Raw genomic sequence first — 15,583 nt, 5'->3', positions numbered from 1 at the left:
ATTGTTGACCATATACTTTTAAAAAAATGCTCTATATACCAAGCATGCTTCTTTTTGTAGTAATCCTCACTACAAGGATATAGGGGAATAGCAATGGCCAATTGTGACGCATATCAGTGGCGTCGCTATTAGCGATGGTACTCAGAGTAAAATAAATCTGCCAAAACTCGAGCATAGCATTTTGCCACGAAGAGTGAAAGAGAGAGAAAAAGAGATCGTGCGTTTGTGAGGGAGACGGAGAGAAAGAGAGAGTAGGAGAGCTATTCACCACCTCCGCCGCCACTCGCGAAGAAGAGGAGGAAGTGCACGAAAGGCGAAGAGGGACCATCACAAAGAGGGGCCTTTGTGGTGAGTACATTGCTCCCTCTTGGTTTGTTCTTGTTCTTTCTTCTTTTCTTTTGTTTGTTTTTGTTGAATTTCCTCTCTTTCTCCCTCGATGCACCTCGAGGAAAGGAGAGGGGGAGAAGAAGAAAGCAAGAGAGAGAGAGAGAGAGAGAGAGAGAGAGAGAGAGAGAGAGAGAGAGAGAGAGAGAGAGAGAGAGAGAGAGAGAGAGAGAGAGAGAGAGGAGAATGAATGAGAAAGCACAAGGGGGTAGACAGAAACAAAGAGAGGGTTTGTTCTTGTTCTTTCTTCTTCTTCTTTTGTTTGTTTTTTTAGAATGATTTGCATTGAGGGAGAAAGAGAGGAAATGAGAGAGGGAGAAGAAGAAAGGAAAAGGAAGAGAGAGAGAGAATAAACATGAAAGATAACAAAGAAAGAGAGAAAGAGAGAGGGAGGGAGAGAGCAGAATGAGTGAGAAAACACGAGGGGGTGAAGAGAAACAAAGACATGGTTTTTCTTGAGAATGAGGTGCATTGAGGGAGAAAGATAGAAAATAAGAGAGAGAGAGAGAGAGAGAGAGAGAGAGAGAGAGAGAGAGAGAGAGAGAGAGAGAGAGAGAGAGAGAGAGAGAGAGAGAGAGAATAAACATGAAAGGTAACAAAGAAATGGAGAGAGAGAGAGAGAGAATAAACATGAAAAATAACAAAGAAATGGATTAAAAGAGAGAGAGAGAGGGAGGGAGGGAGGGAGAGAGGGAGGAGAATGAGTGAGAAAATATAAGGGGGTGGAGAGAAACAAAGAGAGAGAGAGAGAAAGAAAGATAGAAATTGAGAGAGGAAGAAGAAGAAAGGAAAAGAGAGAGAGAGAGAGAGAGAATAAACATGAAAAATAACAAAGAAATGGATTAAGAGAGAGGGAGAGAGGGAGGGAGGGAGAGAGGAGAATGAGTGAGAAAACATAAGGGGGTGGAGAGAAACAAAGAGAGAGAGAGAAAGAAAGATAGAAACTGAGAGAGGAAGAAGAAGAAAGGAAAAGGAAGAGAGAACGAGAGAGAGACAGAGAGGGAGAGAGAGAGAGAGAGAGTAAACATGAAAGACAACAAAGAAATGGGGAAAGAGAGAGAGGGAGGGAAGGAGAGAGGAGAATGAGTGAGAAAACATAAGGGGATGGAGATAAACAAAGAGAGAAAGAAAGTTAGAAAGAAAGTTATATTAACGTCTTCTAAAGACCAAAACTGGCCTATGAGATAAACTGTGATACAACTGATGAGGTCCAGCTATCCAAAATAAAAGTGCTGAATGAAAAGCTAAAAGCTGGAAACTGAAAATACGGTGCTGTGAGTGTGATAAGTGTCGTATATGTGTATGTGCGTATGTAGCTCTAGTACTCCAGATAATGGCTACAAAAGGGGAACAAATGTCGGCTGTGATAGGGGAACAATTGTCGGCTGTGATAAAGTGGTGCAATGTGTATATGTAATAGATGCAGGGAGATATACTATCCTGGGATATAGTAGCAGTCCTCGAAGTCGCTAATAGCAGGTGATCCCTCCTGGATGTAGGATGTGGTACATCGGCGGTGGAGAAAGAACAAACTGGAGATCTGAGATCCAATGTGTCGAGTGTCGTCAGATCTCAGTCTGCTGTCGATGTAGATCAAGAATCCTCCGGATCTCCTGTCGGTGTGGCTGTGGGGTTCGAAACCCCCGGATCCTCGTGCGGCGTCGGGTACGCTGGTCCTCAGCCTGCTGTAGTGTGAGCCCGGAGGTCTGGCTGGAGGCTGGTATAGTAGCTCTCACTCTGTCTGTCTGAAAGAACTGTGTAATAGTCGTCTGGGTGGGCCCCTCTCTGACTGGGACCCGCTGTGTGCTTTGCTCTCTGATGTGCCATGCCTCTCCCAGAAAACGGCCAAATGATCTCTGATCTATATCAGTCATACATCCCTGAAGTGAGCTGCTCAATGTGTATCTAGATCTCAACTCTGAGTATGCCGGGCATCTGAGAACAAAATGCTCCTCACTCTCCACCTCTGATCTGCAAAGGGGGCATATCCTCTCCTCCCGTGGGATGCCACTGGCTCTGCCACTCTCAATCATAAGCTGATGTGATGATACCCTGAGCTGTCCAATAAGAACTCTCAATCGATGTGGCATATAGATCTGCATATATCTCTGAATCTCTATGAATCCCTGCTCTGATATGCTCAATAACTGTGTATAATAATGTGCCATCTTCGATGGCAGTGGCTGTGCAGGGCTGACCCATGTCCTCTGTATATAAATATGCCATATCTCCTGTCTGATGACTCTGTTCCTCTCAGAGAGAGAGAGGGTATAAGTGGGAGCCTGAGTATCATATAGAAGAGGTGGGAGTCTATCAATGTCCAGCCCATGTCTGTCAAACCAAGCTCTAGTTTGTGCATACCATGATGTGGTATCCCCCACTCGAGCCATCTCCTGAGATGCCATATATGCTCTATATGCAATGCGATCTCTATCCATATCCTGAAATCTGTGTAGGAAGCAGACTATCTGAAATAATGCCTCAACTAGCATGGGCGGTGTGGCAAGCTCTGCTCGCACAATGTCATGTGGGACTGAGGCCTTGCTGCGAATCAATCTAGATATCATGATCACTTGAGGTCTCTCCATCAATGTCTATACATAATCGGCAAGGCCTGGCCCCCATATAGCTGCTCCATACATCAGTGCTGGAGTGACTAGAGTATCAAAAAGCCACCCCTTGGTGCGGGGCTCCTGGAAGTGTGCCTGATAACATTGTCGCTCCATAAGAGCCAATGCTGAGTATCCTCTAGTGAGGCGGTCACGAGCTGCCTGTGTCATCGAGAAAGTCCCTGAAGCTGCTGTAAAGGTGACTCCCAAATATACATATGATCCAGTGACCTCAATACTCCCTCCTGCTGCCATGAAAATACTCTGTCTGCGTATCTGAGCTGATGTATGGAATATAAGAACCTTGGTTTTACCAAGGTTCACTGTCATGCCTCTCTGTATGCAAAAATCATCCAATGCTAATAAATGCTACTGTAATCCCTGAGCTGAGTCTGAGACCAACACAATGTCATCTGCATATAGTAAGATATGAACTGTGGCTCCACTGAGATCTATACCTCCACCGGGTCGCTGTTGAATAAACTCAGCTATCTCATCAATGTATAGCCCAAATAGAGTCGGTGAGAGTAGGCATCCTTGTTTCACACCAATGGTGCTCACAAGGGGATCTGATATACCTCCCGGACATCTGACTCTGCGAGTAACCCGCTCATATAGTGCATAAATACCCCACATCATGTCATCATCCACCCCCAGATCAAGTAGGCATATGAAAAGCCTCTCTCTCGGAACCATGTCAAAGGCTTTGCGAAAATCCACAAAGCAATAGTACAATCTCTATTTCTTCACTCGTGTCTGGTCGATCAGACAACAGAGAGTGAAGATGTGGTCTATGGTAGAAAATGCCCGTCTGAACCCTGCCTGTCCGGGTGTGCGCATGCACTCTCTCTCTGCTAGCGTGCTGAGCTCCTCCTCCATCACCGTGCCATAAAGTTTGGACAAAACTGGCCCAATCATGATGGTCCTATATGTGTGAGGATCCATAGGATCCCCTGACTTGTGGATAGGTACAATGGTGTGCTCTGTCCACGAGTCAGGGAACCCCTCCGACAATGCACAGTTGAAGAGGTGAGCAATGAGTGGAGCCAATGTGTCTCTGCCATATATAATATGCTCTGCCTAAAGATCAAACTGGTCTCGAGCGCGGACATACTGTAACCGTGAGATAGCATGTTTCACCATACTAGTGGTGAAAAAGGATGAAATACCTGGTCTTGGTGTACATGGTGTGGGTATCAGCGGCTGTGCGGGTACATGATATAAACTCTGTACGTATCCATGCCATACTGCAGGGTCATGTATTGGTGTGGGTGAGCGTGGTTCTCTGATCTGCCTCCATGCCTCTGCACAATCTCTGCTCATAAGAAGGTGGTATATATCCCAATATCTCTCCTCCTCCCATTCCCGCTTTTTACGGCGGGTCAAGCGGTGCATGCGTCTCTGCGCCTGTCTGTGTGTGATCTCTCCTCTGGCTTGCAAATCGCGTAACTGTCGACGTAGATCTCTGCACTCATCATCATACCACCTGTTCTGTGGCATGGTACCGGTCCGAGGGGGGTGCGTGTATGTGTGATGTGGAAAACTGAGTGTAGCAGAATCATGCAGAATGCGTGTGATATCAGTGGTCAGTGTATCAAGGGATGCGTATGGATCAAGTGACGTGATGTGCTCCTCTAGATGCTGTGAGTAAATATGTGAGAGCTTATGAGTGAAGTGTATAGTAGTATGCATGTGGGGTATGATATCTCAGGTGGTGATGGTAATGAGGTGAGGAGTGAGAAACTAAGAAAGGTGTGACCGGCACCGAGTGGAAGTCTCCCAAGGCCGAAGGACTCAATAGTATGCATCCCATCGATCGGTCCAAGCAAATAATCTACAGTACTCTCGCCCCCCCCATGTGGGAAGCATGTAAGACCTCCTGAATATGGCCATCGTGCCATCCCGTTATAAATAACGAGATGATGTCTACTACCAAGCTCAAGTAAATGTCCTCCATACCCTGTGGCGTCTGGCCCAGTATCTGCTGACTCCCTACTGATCCCCAACTCCTCAGGGTCTAATGCTCTCATGATCTCTGGCTGCTTCATATCAAAACTCTCACACTATCGGCTCTGTGTGCGCTCGTTGAAGTCCCCCATAAGGAAGACCTCACCCAAACTAGAATACAGAATAATGTCCTCTGAGAGCTGTGAATAAGGGGAGGGGGAATCTCTGGCCTGAATATCACCCTCCGTAGTAGCATATCTGGACCCTCGTGGTGAAAAGTAGCATACTGCCATATAGATCCATCTCTCATCTGATATCTGCACTCTGATCCATATGTAACTGGCCTCCTCATCTCGTCTCACTAACTGGATATGTCTTTGTATCCCCTGACGGAATAGAACTGCCACCCCTCCTGAGCCCCTAGATGTGCTCTGCCTAGTAGTAGCCCGGTATGCAGATACCCACTCAAATCCTGTAATGCGTGGAAGCCCTCTCTCTAGGCTCTCATGTGTCTCTGTGAGGCATATAACATCATGGTCGGGTAAAATCTCCTCAAGTCTATCCGGTCGTGACCATAGGGAGCCGTTGCAGTTCCAAACTGCCACACGTATCGGGGTTTTCTGTACAGTCCTCTGCCCCGTCTCATAGGCCGCGCCCCCCTATTTGGTGGGGCGTCCATCTATAAAAATCCGGCCATCTCGATAGAAGGCCTTACGGCCTTCTCTACGTACTTGGAGTATCTGTGGCATGCATGCTCGTCTGTGTGCAATCTGCATCTGAGTCAGGTCCTCATCCATGAAGATGGAAGCCCCAGTCATCCCTCGGAGCGAAATCCGCTTCCGAAAGAAAGCGGCTCTGTCCTCCGGTGTGCTCATATGTAATATCAGAGCTCTGACCCTGGTAGTATCTTGTCCTGCACGCCATGCCTGAGTAAAGGGCATGCTCGTGTACCCTAGTCGGGTGCATAGCCCGCGTGCGTCCTCCTCCGAAGAGGCCCCTTCGGGGAGCCCTGTAATACGTACGTTCAATCTGCGCGCGTTCCTGAGCCTCTCCTCCTCTAAGGCCTCTTGAACCCGGACTACCTCCTCCTTTTTATTTTCTTCTTGGACCTCCTTCTTAATGTTCTTCTTCACTACCTCAATCCACCCCTCCTTATTCCCTTCTAATTCTTCCTTCATGTTTGCTTTGATTTTTTCCTCCCATCCCTCTTTCGAAGCCTCAACTTTGGTTTTAATGCATACCTGGAGGTCCTCTCGGCATTCCTTCGTGATAGCCTCTCGGAGGTCCACTTTGAAATCCGCGTCCTCTCTTGCCTCCCGTAGATGTGACACTTCCGTTTGTAGCTTGTCCAGGTCAGTTTTGAGATCCCTCTTCTCTTCCGTGAGTGTCTTCACCAACTCCTCTAGTCGCCGGATCCTCTCATGGAGCCGGCGGGTTTCTTGGTTCAAGGCATTATCCGCATCCTTCTTGAAATCTTTCTTCGCCTCCTTGATAGCCTGGCTGATTAGAAGCTCCACGTTATGGAGCTCGAGCGGCATGTCGCCTCACGAGGAAAAAGCCCCCTCGATAGACCTGTTGAATGTCAGAGAGACCACCTTCAATGAAGAAAGTTTCCCACTTTTCACCTCCTCCTGAAACTGCACATCCACAAATGCTGTCCCAGCTTGCACGTTCCAAGAGCCTTCCTTTTGCGAAGAGAGATAAGCTTGGCTGCAACTGGCCGTCCTATTCAGGATGTTATTCAAACAGATGCTGCTATCAACCCTGGCAACAGCGGGGGCCCCTTGCTTGACAGCTCTGGGTATTTGATTGGCATCAATACGGCAATCTATTCTCCATCTGGTGCATCAGCTGGTGTTGGTTTTTCAATCCCGATCTTATTTACAAGTTCTGTAATTTTTTGAAGTTCCTCTGGATAGTTATCAGGACATGATGTATAGCCAAAATACAACAGTGTCCACTTGCCAACAAAATCACGATCTGTAACCACCTCGCCTTTGTGATTTATTAGTTTGAAAGAGAGAGAGAGAGAGAGAGAGAGAGAGAAAGAGAGGGGAGAGAACATAAAATGAAGAGCACAAAGAAAGGTGTAAAGAAAGGGGGAGAAAACCAAGACTATAGTTGACGTTAATTTTGTTGAGCTATAAGAGAAGAAATCCCTTCTTAAACAAATTAAGAAAGAAAAAGAGAATGAGAACAAAAAAAAATTGTTTATTATAATGCATTAGGACCGAAAAACATTAAAAACGGTACTTTTGTTAATCTATGGATTAAGGAAAGGGCCAAAGAGATTTTGCCACATCCATTTTGAAAATCAGGAGAATTTTCAAAGTTCTTGGCACTCGTAGTATTTTTAATTTGTCTCCTTGACATCTCTCTTTAGTTTTCTTTCTCTGCACATTGTCTACATACTCGTTGTCTTTTACATGGCATCCACAAGGCGTCCTTCTCATTCCATAAACTCTTGCACCATGTATAGCAAGAGGGAAAATGGAGAATGGGAGCCCAAAACATTTACTATAAATGATTGGGTTACAATGCTACCATCTTGCAGGAGCTCTCACAGAGTGAAAAAAACAAAACAATGGAATATCAAATATCATTGGAAGGGACGTATCTTTGCCTTCAAAACTACACCTCAAGGCTAGTTTGCTTTGGTGCAGCATGTTTACATGACTAGAGATATGCACTTAGATCCACGGGAATGTTTTTCCCAGCAAGCACACTATAAGTTTCAGTTGTAAAATATATGTGAATATATGGTTTTGTTTGAAGCATATGCTAAATAATGGATTGTTGGTTATAGATATATTTCCATCAACAATTTCCGAGTGGCAACCTTTGGAGAGCCTCAACAGAACATTCCATGCCATTCATAAAGAATTTGCAAAAATTATTTATGCTGATCAAACCACCGGTTTTTTTCATGAAAGTGGAATCTTTGTGTATTATGCACAATATGTGCTTCCTTCAAGAGCAGGTGCGTATGGATACCTTGAAGATATGCAATTATCATGCCTCTCATCTTTGGATTGGGAGATGCCTGATGAAACAACAATGGAGAGTTTTAAACTTAAGATTACTCAAGATATTCAAAAGGCTATGACTCGTGGAAGGATCTCGAGAAGAGTACGCTTATCGTGGTTTTTACCCTTGCATGTTTTTGTAGCTTGCTTTAAAACAACATGTTTACAATGGACGAAGGTTTCATGGCTGAACAGAAATTTTTCAGTGGAAGATTTGGACAAAATTTTAGGTCTATGTTGGAAAGTCAAGGAATCTGACCACAAAGGTGACTTTATAAGGTGCAAGCAACATGTGCCCTCAATCATTGGATTTATCCTATAATATATCTCGACAATCTCTTATCATAGGTTTTGATTATAGAAGATACAAACTTAGATTGGGTGCTTGGGTTCCTTTAGATTCAGATATTGCAAGACATTGAAACTTACAGTGCAAGTTACCACACAAGAAGTAAATGAGGTGAACATTACTTCAATGTGGAGTCTTAAGGATGTAAGAGACACATTGAAGTTTCTAGAAAATGTTACTCCTGGATATAAGTTCAAGGTAAATGGTACTATAATTGGAAAAAGAGCTGAGAGCTCTGTATCATGTATGAGTTGTTTGCCTCTTAGTGTTGTGAGTTTTAGACCATAATATGCATGTATAAATAATTTTGAATCTTTCTTTTGCTCACAAATATTGCTGCCAAAAACATGGAATTATACACATTGGTAAGTACTATTTAAAAAAATCTTGGTATAAGCTTTCAAATAATTCTGTGAATAACAAATTGTCGTTTGTGAACCAAAATGATTTCATTATATCATGAGTTACAAAATTGTAGTACAATTTAATAGGGAAGACTTGGTACAAGCTTTATAATTCTCTATGATTCTATGAACAAAAAATCATCTTTCATGGGTAAGATTTGAATGACATATCATTACATTTTGGGTTAGAATATTGCACTATAGATCTATACACAAGGGAAATGTTACTTCAGTATAAATAGACAAACTGATAATTGTAAGGCTGTTCTTTAGCTTCTCCATCCTTAAGACTTCTCTCCTTCTTTGGAAAAGTTGCTTCATCTTCCATACTTTCATCCATCATCACTATTTTCCTCTTAGTAGGTGTTTTCTTTGGTCGCTCGAAGAACTTAATTAGCTCAGGCACTCTATTCCCGTTGGGCTTTAGAGGGGATGGACTAAATTTCAATGGAGAAAGCTTAAGCATGCCCTTCATTTTGGGCCCCTTTTGTTTGAACCTTGGAGACTTATTTTTCTTGGTGGTTGCTATTTTTTTGCATTTTCCCTTGTTTATTGCCTGTCCTTTGGAATTTTTAGCTAGGAGAGGGGAATCTATGTCCACCAATGTAATTTCCCTATCTAAAACTAGTTCAATACACCTCTCACATATCCACCACATGTATGACTCAGGGTAGTCTCTGCACTGTAACAAAGCACACAAGTTACTTGAAGTATCAAGAGACTTTCACTATAAAGAGGATAAAGCATAGGAGACTTACATTCACCCCCTCTATATTCAGTAACTTTAAATCTATTATCCTCGAAGCATTTGAAACCACTCTCTAGCCACAACTATGTACGTCATTTTGCAATGGGACCTCTTGAAGCAGAAGCTTGAAAGGTCTCTGAGGATAAAAAATGCTTTCAAAGCTAGTGTCCAAGTGGGTAGTAACAAGTCTAGCAGCACTGCACATATTAACTTATTAGCAAATATTATTAACTTTATCCAATAAAAGATAAAATAAAGAGTGTTTATTGACAATACATCTTTGATTGGCCATGGATTCCTGAAAGAGAATTCATAAAAATGACCTCTCTTGCAGGAATGTTGATATAGATTAGGCTCCAGTGTCCTCTGTAAACCAAAACACAAGTGAGAAATAACCCTAAAGACAAATCATCAAGAGATAGAATGTCGAAGAAAGTATCTTTCAATAAATGGGAAAAAAATATGATGGTTTGTGACACTATCAAAGTGCTTTAAAAACCTTGCAATATTTGAATTAGATTTTGAAAACAAATCCATAGAGAGAAGTGGATCAATAACAAATATACCCTTAGCAATATCAATGCTAAGAGAAGTAACATATGCCCTATATACAAAGTAAAGAATGAATAAGAGAATGAGTGCATTATAAGGATCCTTGGAAAATTTCATTATAAATAAAGAGAAGCAAAAGACCTTACCTCAAACAATAATAAACTATTGAATCTGTTAGTTGAGTATCCCTTTTCTCAAATAGGATCTTATCCTCTAGAGAAATGCTGAGATAGTCTTCTTTCTCAGGACTAACAGAAACATTCATGACCATTTGGCCGTACACTTTTGCCCATCCTCTTGTAGTTCACTGGGCCAAGAGACAAAATCTTTCTCTACCAGATCATATCCTCATTTCTATAACCTCTTTCCTTTTCTCCTCCAAGACAACCTCCTGCTCACTTGCAACCCTTGTAGGATACAAATGGGTAACCTCTTCAATCTTGGGTACTGGTGGCTCTTTTTGCTTTCTCCTGGGTGGAACATTGAGGATTTCAAATTCCTTTTGATCAATCGATGGAAGAGGCTCTAAAACTTTGTGAAACCTATATCTTAGTCTGCTAAACATACTAAAGTCTTTATTCATTAATGTAATTCAATGTGCATGGGAAGCTATAATATAAGCATCATTTATAAAATCTATTAAAAAATCATCTGCTGCCTCTTGCAAGCATAGTAGGGCAGATAGCTTCCATCTCTTGTTGGGGTCATCCAGAGAAGTAATAGAGGACAACCTATTAGATATCTCCTTGACCAGTCTAAAAAATGCAACCTTAGGAATAAGGTGACTAGTTGGCTTTTGAGCTTTCCTGATCTTTGCAAAATACCTCTGCATGCAAAACCATCTTGACTTTCTCTTATTCCTCACATGGGCTTCCTTGGCAACCTACTCCTGAGGAGAAGTTGAGCGCTCAACCTTACCAGATGACTTGTTCTCTCTGAGGATTCACCATCACATACTTTACTAGATGGTGTGATAGGGACAACAGTTCTTCAACTGTCTCCTCAACAGTTTGCTCAGCACCTTCTTCAGAAAATTTCTTCACCAATTCCTTCCTTGCAGTTTGTTTTGTCCTCGCTATTGAAACCAACACGACGTGATAAGGAAGCTAAATATGAAGACAACTGACTTCCATCGCACCAAAATAGAGACTAGATGGAAGAAATAAATGCCTATGCCTTGAACTTCTGCTCCTCGCTTCGGAATAAAGCTAGGCCCAATACAACACGATTGAGTGAATTTGAATTCATGCTTTGTCAATATCGCTTCGTATTGGCGATTCCAACACAACGTGAATGCACGAGTCCCTTGTGTTTCTTTTTGCACGCCCTCACTTTGTATTTTTCCCGCCCGTAGTGTAGCGTGAGAACATGAGAAGAAGCTCTTTAGCTCCAATACAACACGATGAAGGATTCTTGGATCTGCACTGCAGTATGCTATCGCGCTGTTTCGAAAAACTCTGCACCTCTATAGCTCGAATACAACGTGATGAACCGTTGTTTCTAAAGTTGGCAAAATATACTTTCGCATTGATTCGAACGTCACCAACATCATACATACGACATCTTTTGACATCACCAATGTTGAATGTACAACAACTATCGATCGGAAGCGTCAATATTGTTGGACGAACGAGAGTTGTAATGTAAGGTGTGAATTCGTTTTCGCGCCAACTGATAAGTTTTTATATACTCGAGGGTGCTGATGTCCACGTGTCATGTTCTCATTGGTCATTTGATTAGGATTTTTGGAACGTTCCTTCTTTTGCCCTCGCCTATTTAAGACCACCCAAATTTTTTCACGCACTTTTCTTCCCCATTTCTCCTGCGTCGAACGTCTCTGTCTTCGTCTCCTTCTGTGCACTGCTCCAAACTGTCCGTCTCCTCCCATCGGCTCCTTCTTCATCACCGATGTCTATAATCCCGTCTCCTTCTTCATCACTGTCACCCCCTCTGTCCTCATATAATCCCAACTCCTTCTTCATCGAACCTGCCCCTCCGTCCATAATATCATCTTCAACCTCCATGTCACTCCCTACCTCCATACTCCGTCGCCCGATCCGTCCATACTCTGTGGTCCCCTCAGTAAATACTCTGTGATCCCCTCTGGAGCTCCATAGTCTAACACTACCTCCATCAAAGTAGTCTAGTCACAAGTAGATAAATAGAAAGGTTTTGATTTTCTTCCTATCGCGTCGTGTTCTCGTCGGAAATGGTGTTTTCGTACCCTTGTGGAAATGACGTGATGCTGGCTTGTGGATATTTCGAAAAGCTTCTATTTGCATCTTATTCCTAGCTCATCCAACACAGAGCGAGGGATACACTTCAAAGAACTTATACATTGATACTCGCGTTGTGCGCAAAGTAGTCCAAAACCTCTAGAGCTATTGAATCTCAAGAAGATGTCTGGTACAGAGATGTCACACATGTCTGCCTCCACATGTATGAAGAGGAAAAGATTCCTTGAGCCCATAATGGCAAAGGAGTCAGTTGCCTCAGATGTTTCAATAGCATCTCATATGCCTATGACAACTCAAGGTTCAAGTAGGGCTTCAAAGAAGGGAAAGGCTTCAAAGTCTCCTATGAGGATCCCAGGGTTGTCTCAAATTACAAATGTCACAACCTATGAGAAGCTTTTGGATTTTCTCATAGAAAAAAATATTGACATTGCTTTCTATCCAACAGCTAGGGAGATTTTCAATGCAGAGTGGGACCTTGATCAAGTTCTTAATTTCTCAAATGACTTTTGCAAGGAAGATTTTGGAGAGTTTGAAGAGTTGGAAAATCCCGTTGTTTAGTTGGATTCCAAGGTTTATGTTCACACCCCTGTTGGAAGATCAAGCATTGAGAAGTTCTTTTTTACCAAGATGTGGTTATCATTGTCTTGATAGATTTTATGCATCTGAGTTATGCTCTTTACACCCAAAAAAATGCAGGTTTATGCTTAAGTCTACTACATTGTATTTGCCCTTGTGAAATACCCTCTAAAATCTGATGAAAAGCATAAAGAAACCTCAAAATTATCTAGTTGTTGCCTTCTCAAAGAGATTGTAGATGAAGTTGATGTTGAGGAGCAACTAGACACCCAGATGGAAGCATTAGTTGCAAACGACCTGGATGTTGCTGAATTCAAAGCAGAGACAGTAATTGAAGAGACCACTATAGAGGTTGATGATCCATCTAACACTCCTTCAAACTTTATCGTTCCATCTTTGCCTACTTTCCTAATTAAAGACAAGGAGTACATATTATTGTTTGATCTCCAAATTCTTTTCAATTTGAGAGAAGATTATTGCTTGGTAGTTATTGCAGAGGCATCTGTAGATGCAAAAGGCATAGTGGATGTTGAAAATGAGTCCAAGGAGGACTTACTTAAATTAGATACTCAAATATTTGATGATAAATTTATAGATGCATCGAATGCTTTTTCCCTATGTTTAAGCAAGGTTAAAGATGATGAGAGAGAGTTACAGGTTGCTGACAAAGAGTTTGACCAATTTCAAGAGAAGCTTGTAATCTCCAATTTCAGAAGGGAGGAGTTAGAATATGTAAAGGAGCTCAAGGATATCAAGGAGACATCAATTAGCTTATGGAATCCAAGCAAACTTGAGATTGATGAAAATCAAATGGTAATGCATTCTTTTGTTTTTGTGGAACTATATATATATATATATATATATTCATTGTTTTCATTCTGGCTATTGCTTTTACAATTGGAGATCGCAAATGAGGATAATTTATTGGGAAGAGCCAAAGGATCGAGAGTTGGTGGTAGTTCCCTAATGGATGTTGCACTTGGGCATTACATATCGAGGATTGATCCCAATATTTTGTTGGTTTTGCATACCACTTTCTCAGAGGAGGCCTCATGGCCAATTGTCTATGTTAAAGCACTTACAAGGATTCTTGGATACTCATGTTTACAGTACAATGCGCACAAAGTTATGTTTTTAGAAAAGACAGCAACCATCTGAATATTTGGTTATGGTCCTAGCTTCTCTACCTCTGGTCTTGGATACTTCCTTGCATACTCATCTTATGTTTTAGTAGCAAACAAAACAGATATCAAATCCATAGCTGGATACAAGAGAAGAAAGTTTTTACGTTATAGAGGAAAAATGCTTGAGGAGGACAAGGATGTAAAGGCTCTTAAAAGCTAGTCATGTATATAATATTTTGAAAATAGTGTTCGTATTTTAGATTCAACTGCATTTATTGTGTTCTCCATCTTTGAAGTTGTCTTTGAAAAAACCAATTGGATAACTTCTGAAGGGAATTGATTTTTGTTGCTCCTCCTCCATGTCTAGTGCTCCGAAAGAAACACATATGTGCTTGGTAGTGAGATTTCTCCATACCTTGGCTACTATAAGTTGCTAGGGGCCCTTGCTCTTCCACAAAATAAGGCCCATGAATAAGAAGAATATGATGTGACAACCCAACAAGAAATAATCAGTTTAAATCATTTAACCTTATTTTCAAAGCAGAAAGGTTCAAATTTATGTATATCTTACCAAGTAGAAAGTAATATCCTTTTCTCCCCAAGCTTCCTTAATTGCTTGAACAAGATTCACAATTGAACGTTTGTACTCTTCCAAATAGTTAGATGTTATCTTTTGTTCCCTGAGCTTTTTTAAAAATATGTCAATGTGTCTCCAAGCCTCCATTCGTAGGAATGCAATTCGTGGTGTGCTAGCCACATTTGTTGTAATTGCACACAACTCTCTCCAACACTCCCACAATGCATTCATTTGTTTACCAGTATGATTTCTTAGAAATCGTCTAGCTTTTGCACCCCCCATAGAGACATCTGCTAAGACCTCTCTTGTTTTCCCTAATGCTATTGGATCCTTTCTCAAGTGAACTTGACCTCCATGAAAACCCATTTTTGACAGTAAAGCCTCACATTTATCAATGCAGTCATCTAACAAAGATACTGGTTTTATTGAATATGCATAGTAATGATGCAATCTAAGCAACTTATCAATTATTCTAATCTCTGCATGTAATGTAAAAATATGAACGTTCCTTAGAGAGATTGAGAGAATAGGATCCCACAAGCCATCCACGTTTTTGAACTTGCTCAAATCTATAGAGTTCCTAGTCGGGGCTCTTCTTTGCTGGCCACAAAGTACTCCATTCTTTGGATCCCAAACTCTCCATGCAATAAATACAATGATATTTTTCATTGTCCCCATTACTTACTCCAAGCATACATTTGATAGATTTTAAGTCAACACTCATATGCCATTCAACATTAAAACTACCAACACCATCGACTACTATCAACATTTCACCTTCACTTTGAGACTTTATAATATCATGAATACATGTATGAGAGAATAACCATTTCAAGTTTTCATGACTTTCAATTAGTACTTGGGTCACACCAATCCACCAAATCTCCCTCTCGGATTGTATCTTAAACTATTGTTCTTGTCCCCTACCAATACTGTAATCCAATGCCCTATTCATGATACAAATACTGACTCTTTCTATCTTTTGTCCCTTTTGAACCTATGCTTTAGTGCGAACTTTAAAATACCACCACATTCTCAGATAGTAAATTT

At 41.7% G+C, this 15,583-nt stretch overlaps 1 protein-coding gene across 1 annotated transcript; it reads right to left on the bottom strand.

Moving 5' to 3' along the window:
- Positions 1 to 5,599: 5,599 nt before the first annotated feature.
- Positions 5,600 to 6,576, bottom strand: LOC148039817 (uncharacterized). Its single transcript, XM_087665691.1, has 2 exons — positions 6,182 to 6,576; positions 5,600 to 6,112 (listed from the first exon to the last, which is right to left on the bottom strand). The coding sequence occupies exons 1-2, from the start codon at positions 6,476 to 6,478 to the stop codon at positions 5,600 to 5,602; spliced, it is 810 nt and encodes a 269-aa protein (XP_087521817.1). The 5' UTR covers positions 6,479 to 6,576.
- Positions 6,577 to 15,583: the final 9,007 nt, after the last annotated feature.

This window comes from Lygodium microphyllum, chromosome 2 (assembly GCF_053477565.2).
Source record: "Lygodium microphyllum isolate KBCC chromosome 2, Lygodium_microphyllum_v1.1.10, whole genome shotgun sequence".
NCBI classification, from domain to species: domain Eukaryota; kingdom Viridiplantae; phylum Streptophyta; class Polypodiopsida; order Schizaeales; family Lygodiaceae; genus Lygodium; species Lygodium microphyllum.
The sequence above is the reverse complement of the archived record's forward strand: the minus strand, read 5'-3'. Positions and strand labels throughout refer to the sequence as shown.

Bases quoted from the DNA above. Each gene is read 5' to 3' on its own strand.
- LOC148039817 (XM_087665691.1), bottom strand. From the start codon at position 6,478: ATGCCGCTCGAGCTCCATAACGTGGAGCTTCTAATCAGCCAGGCTATC. The intron at 6,113-6,181 runs GTATGCATTAAA...GCAAACATGAAG, and splicing joins AATGCCGAGAGGACCTCCAG to GAAGAATTAGAAGGGAATAA.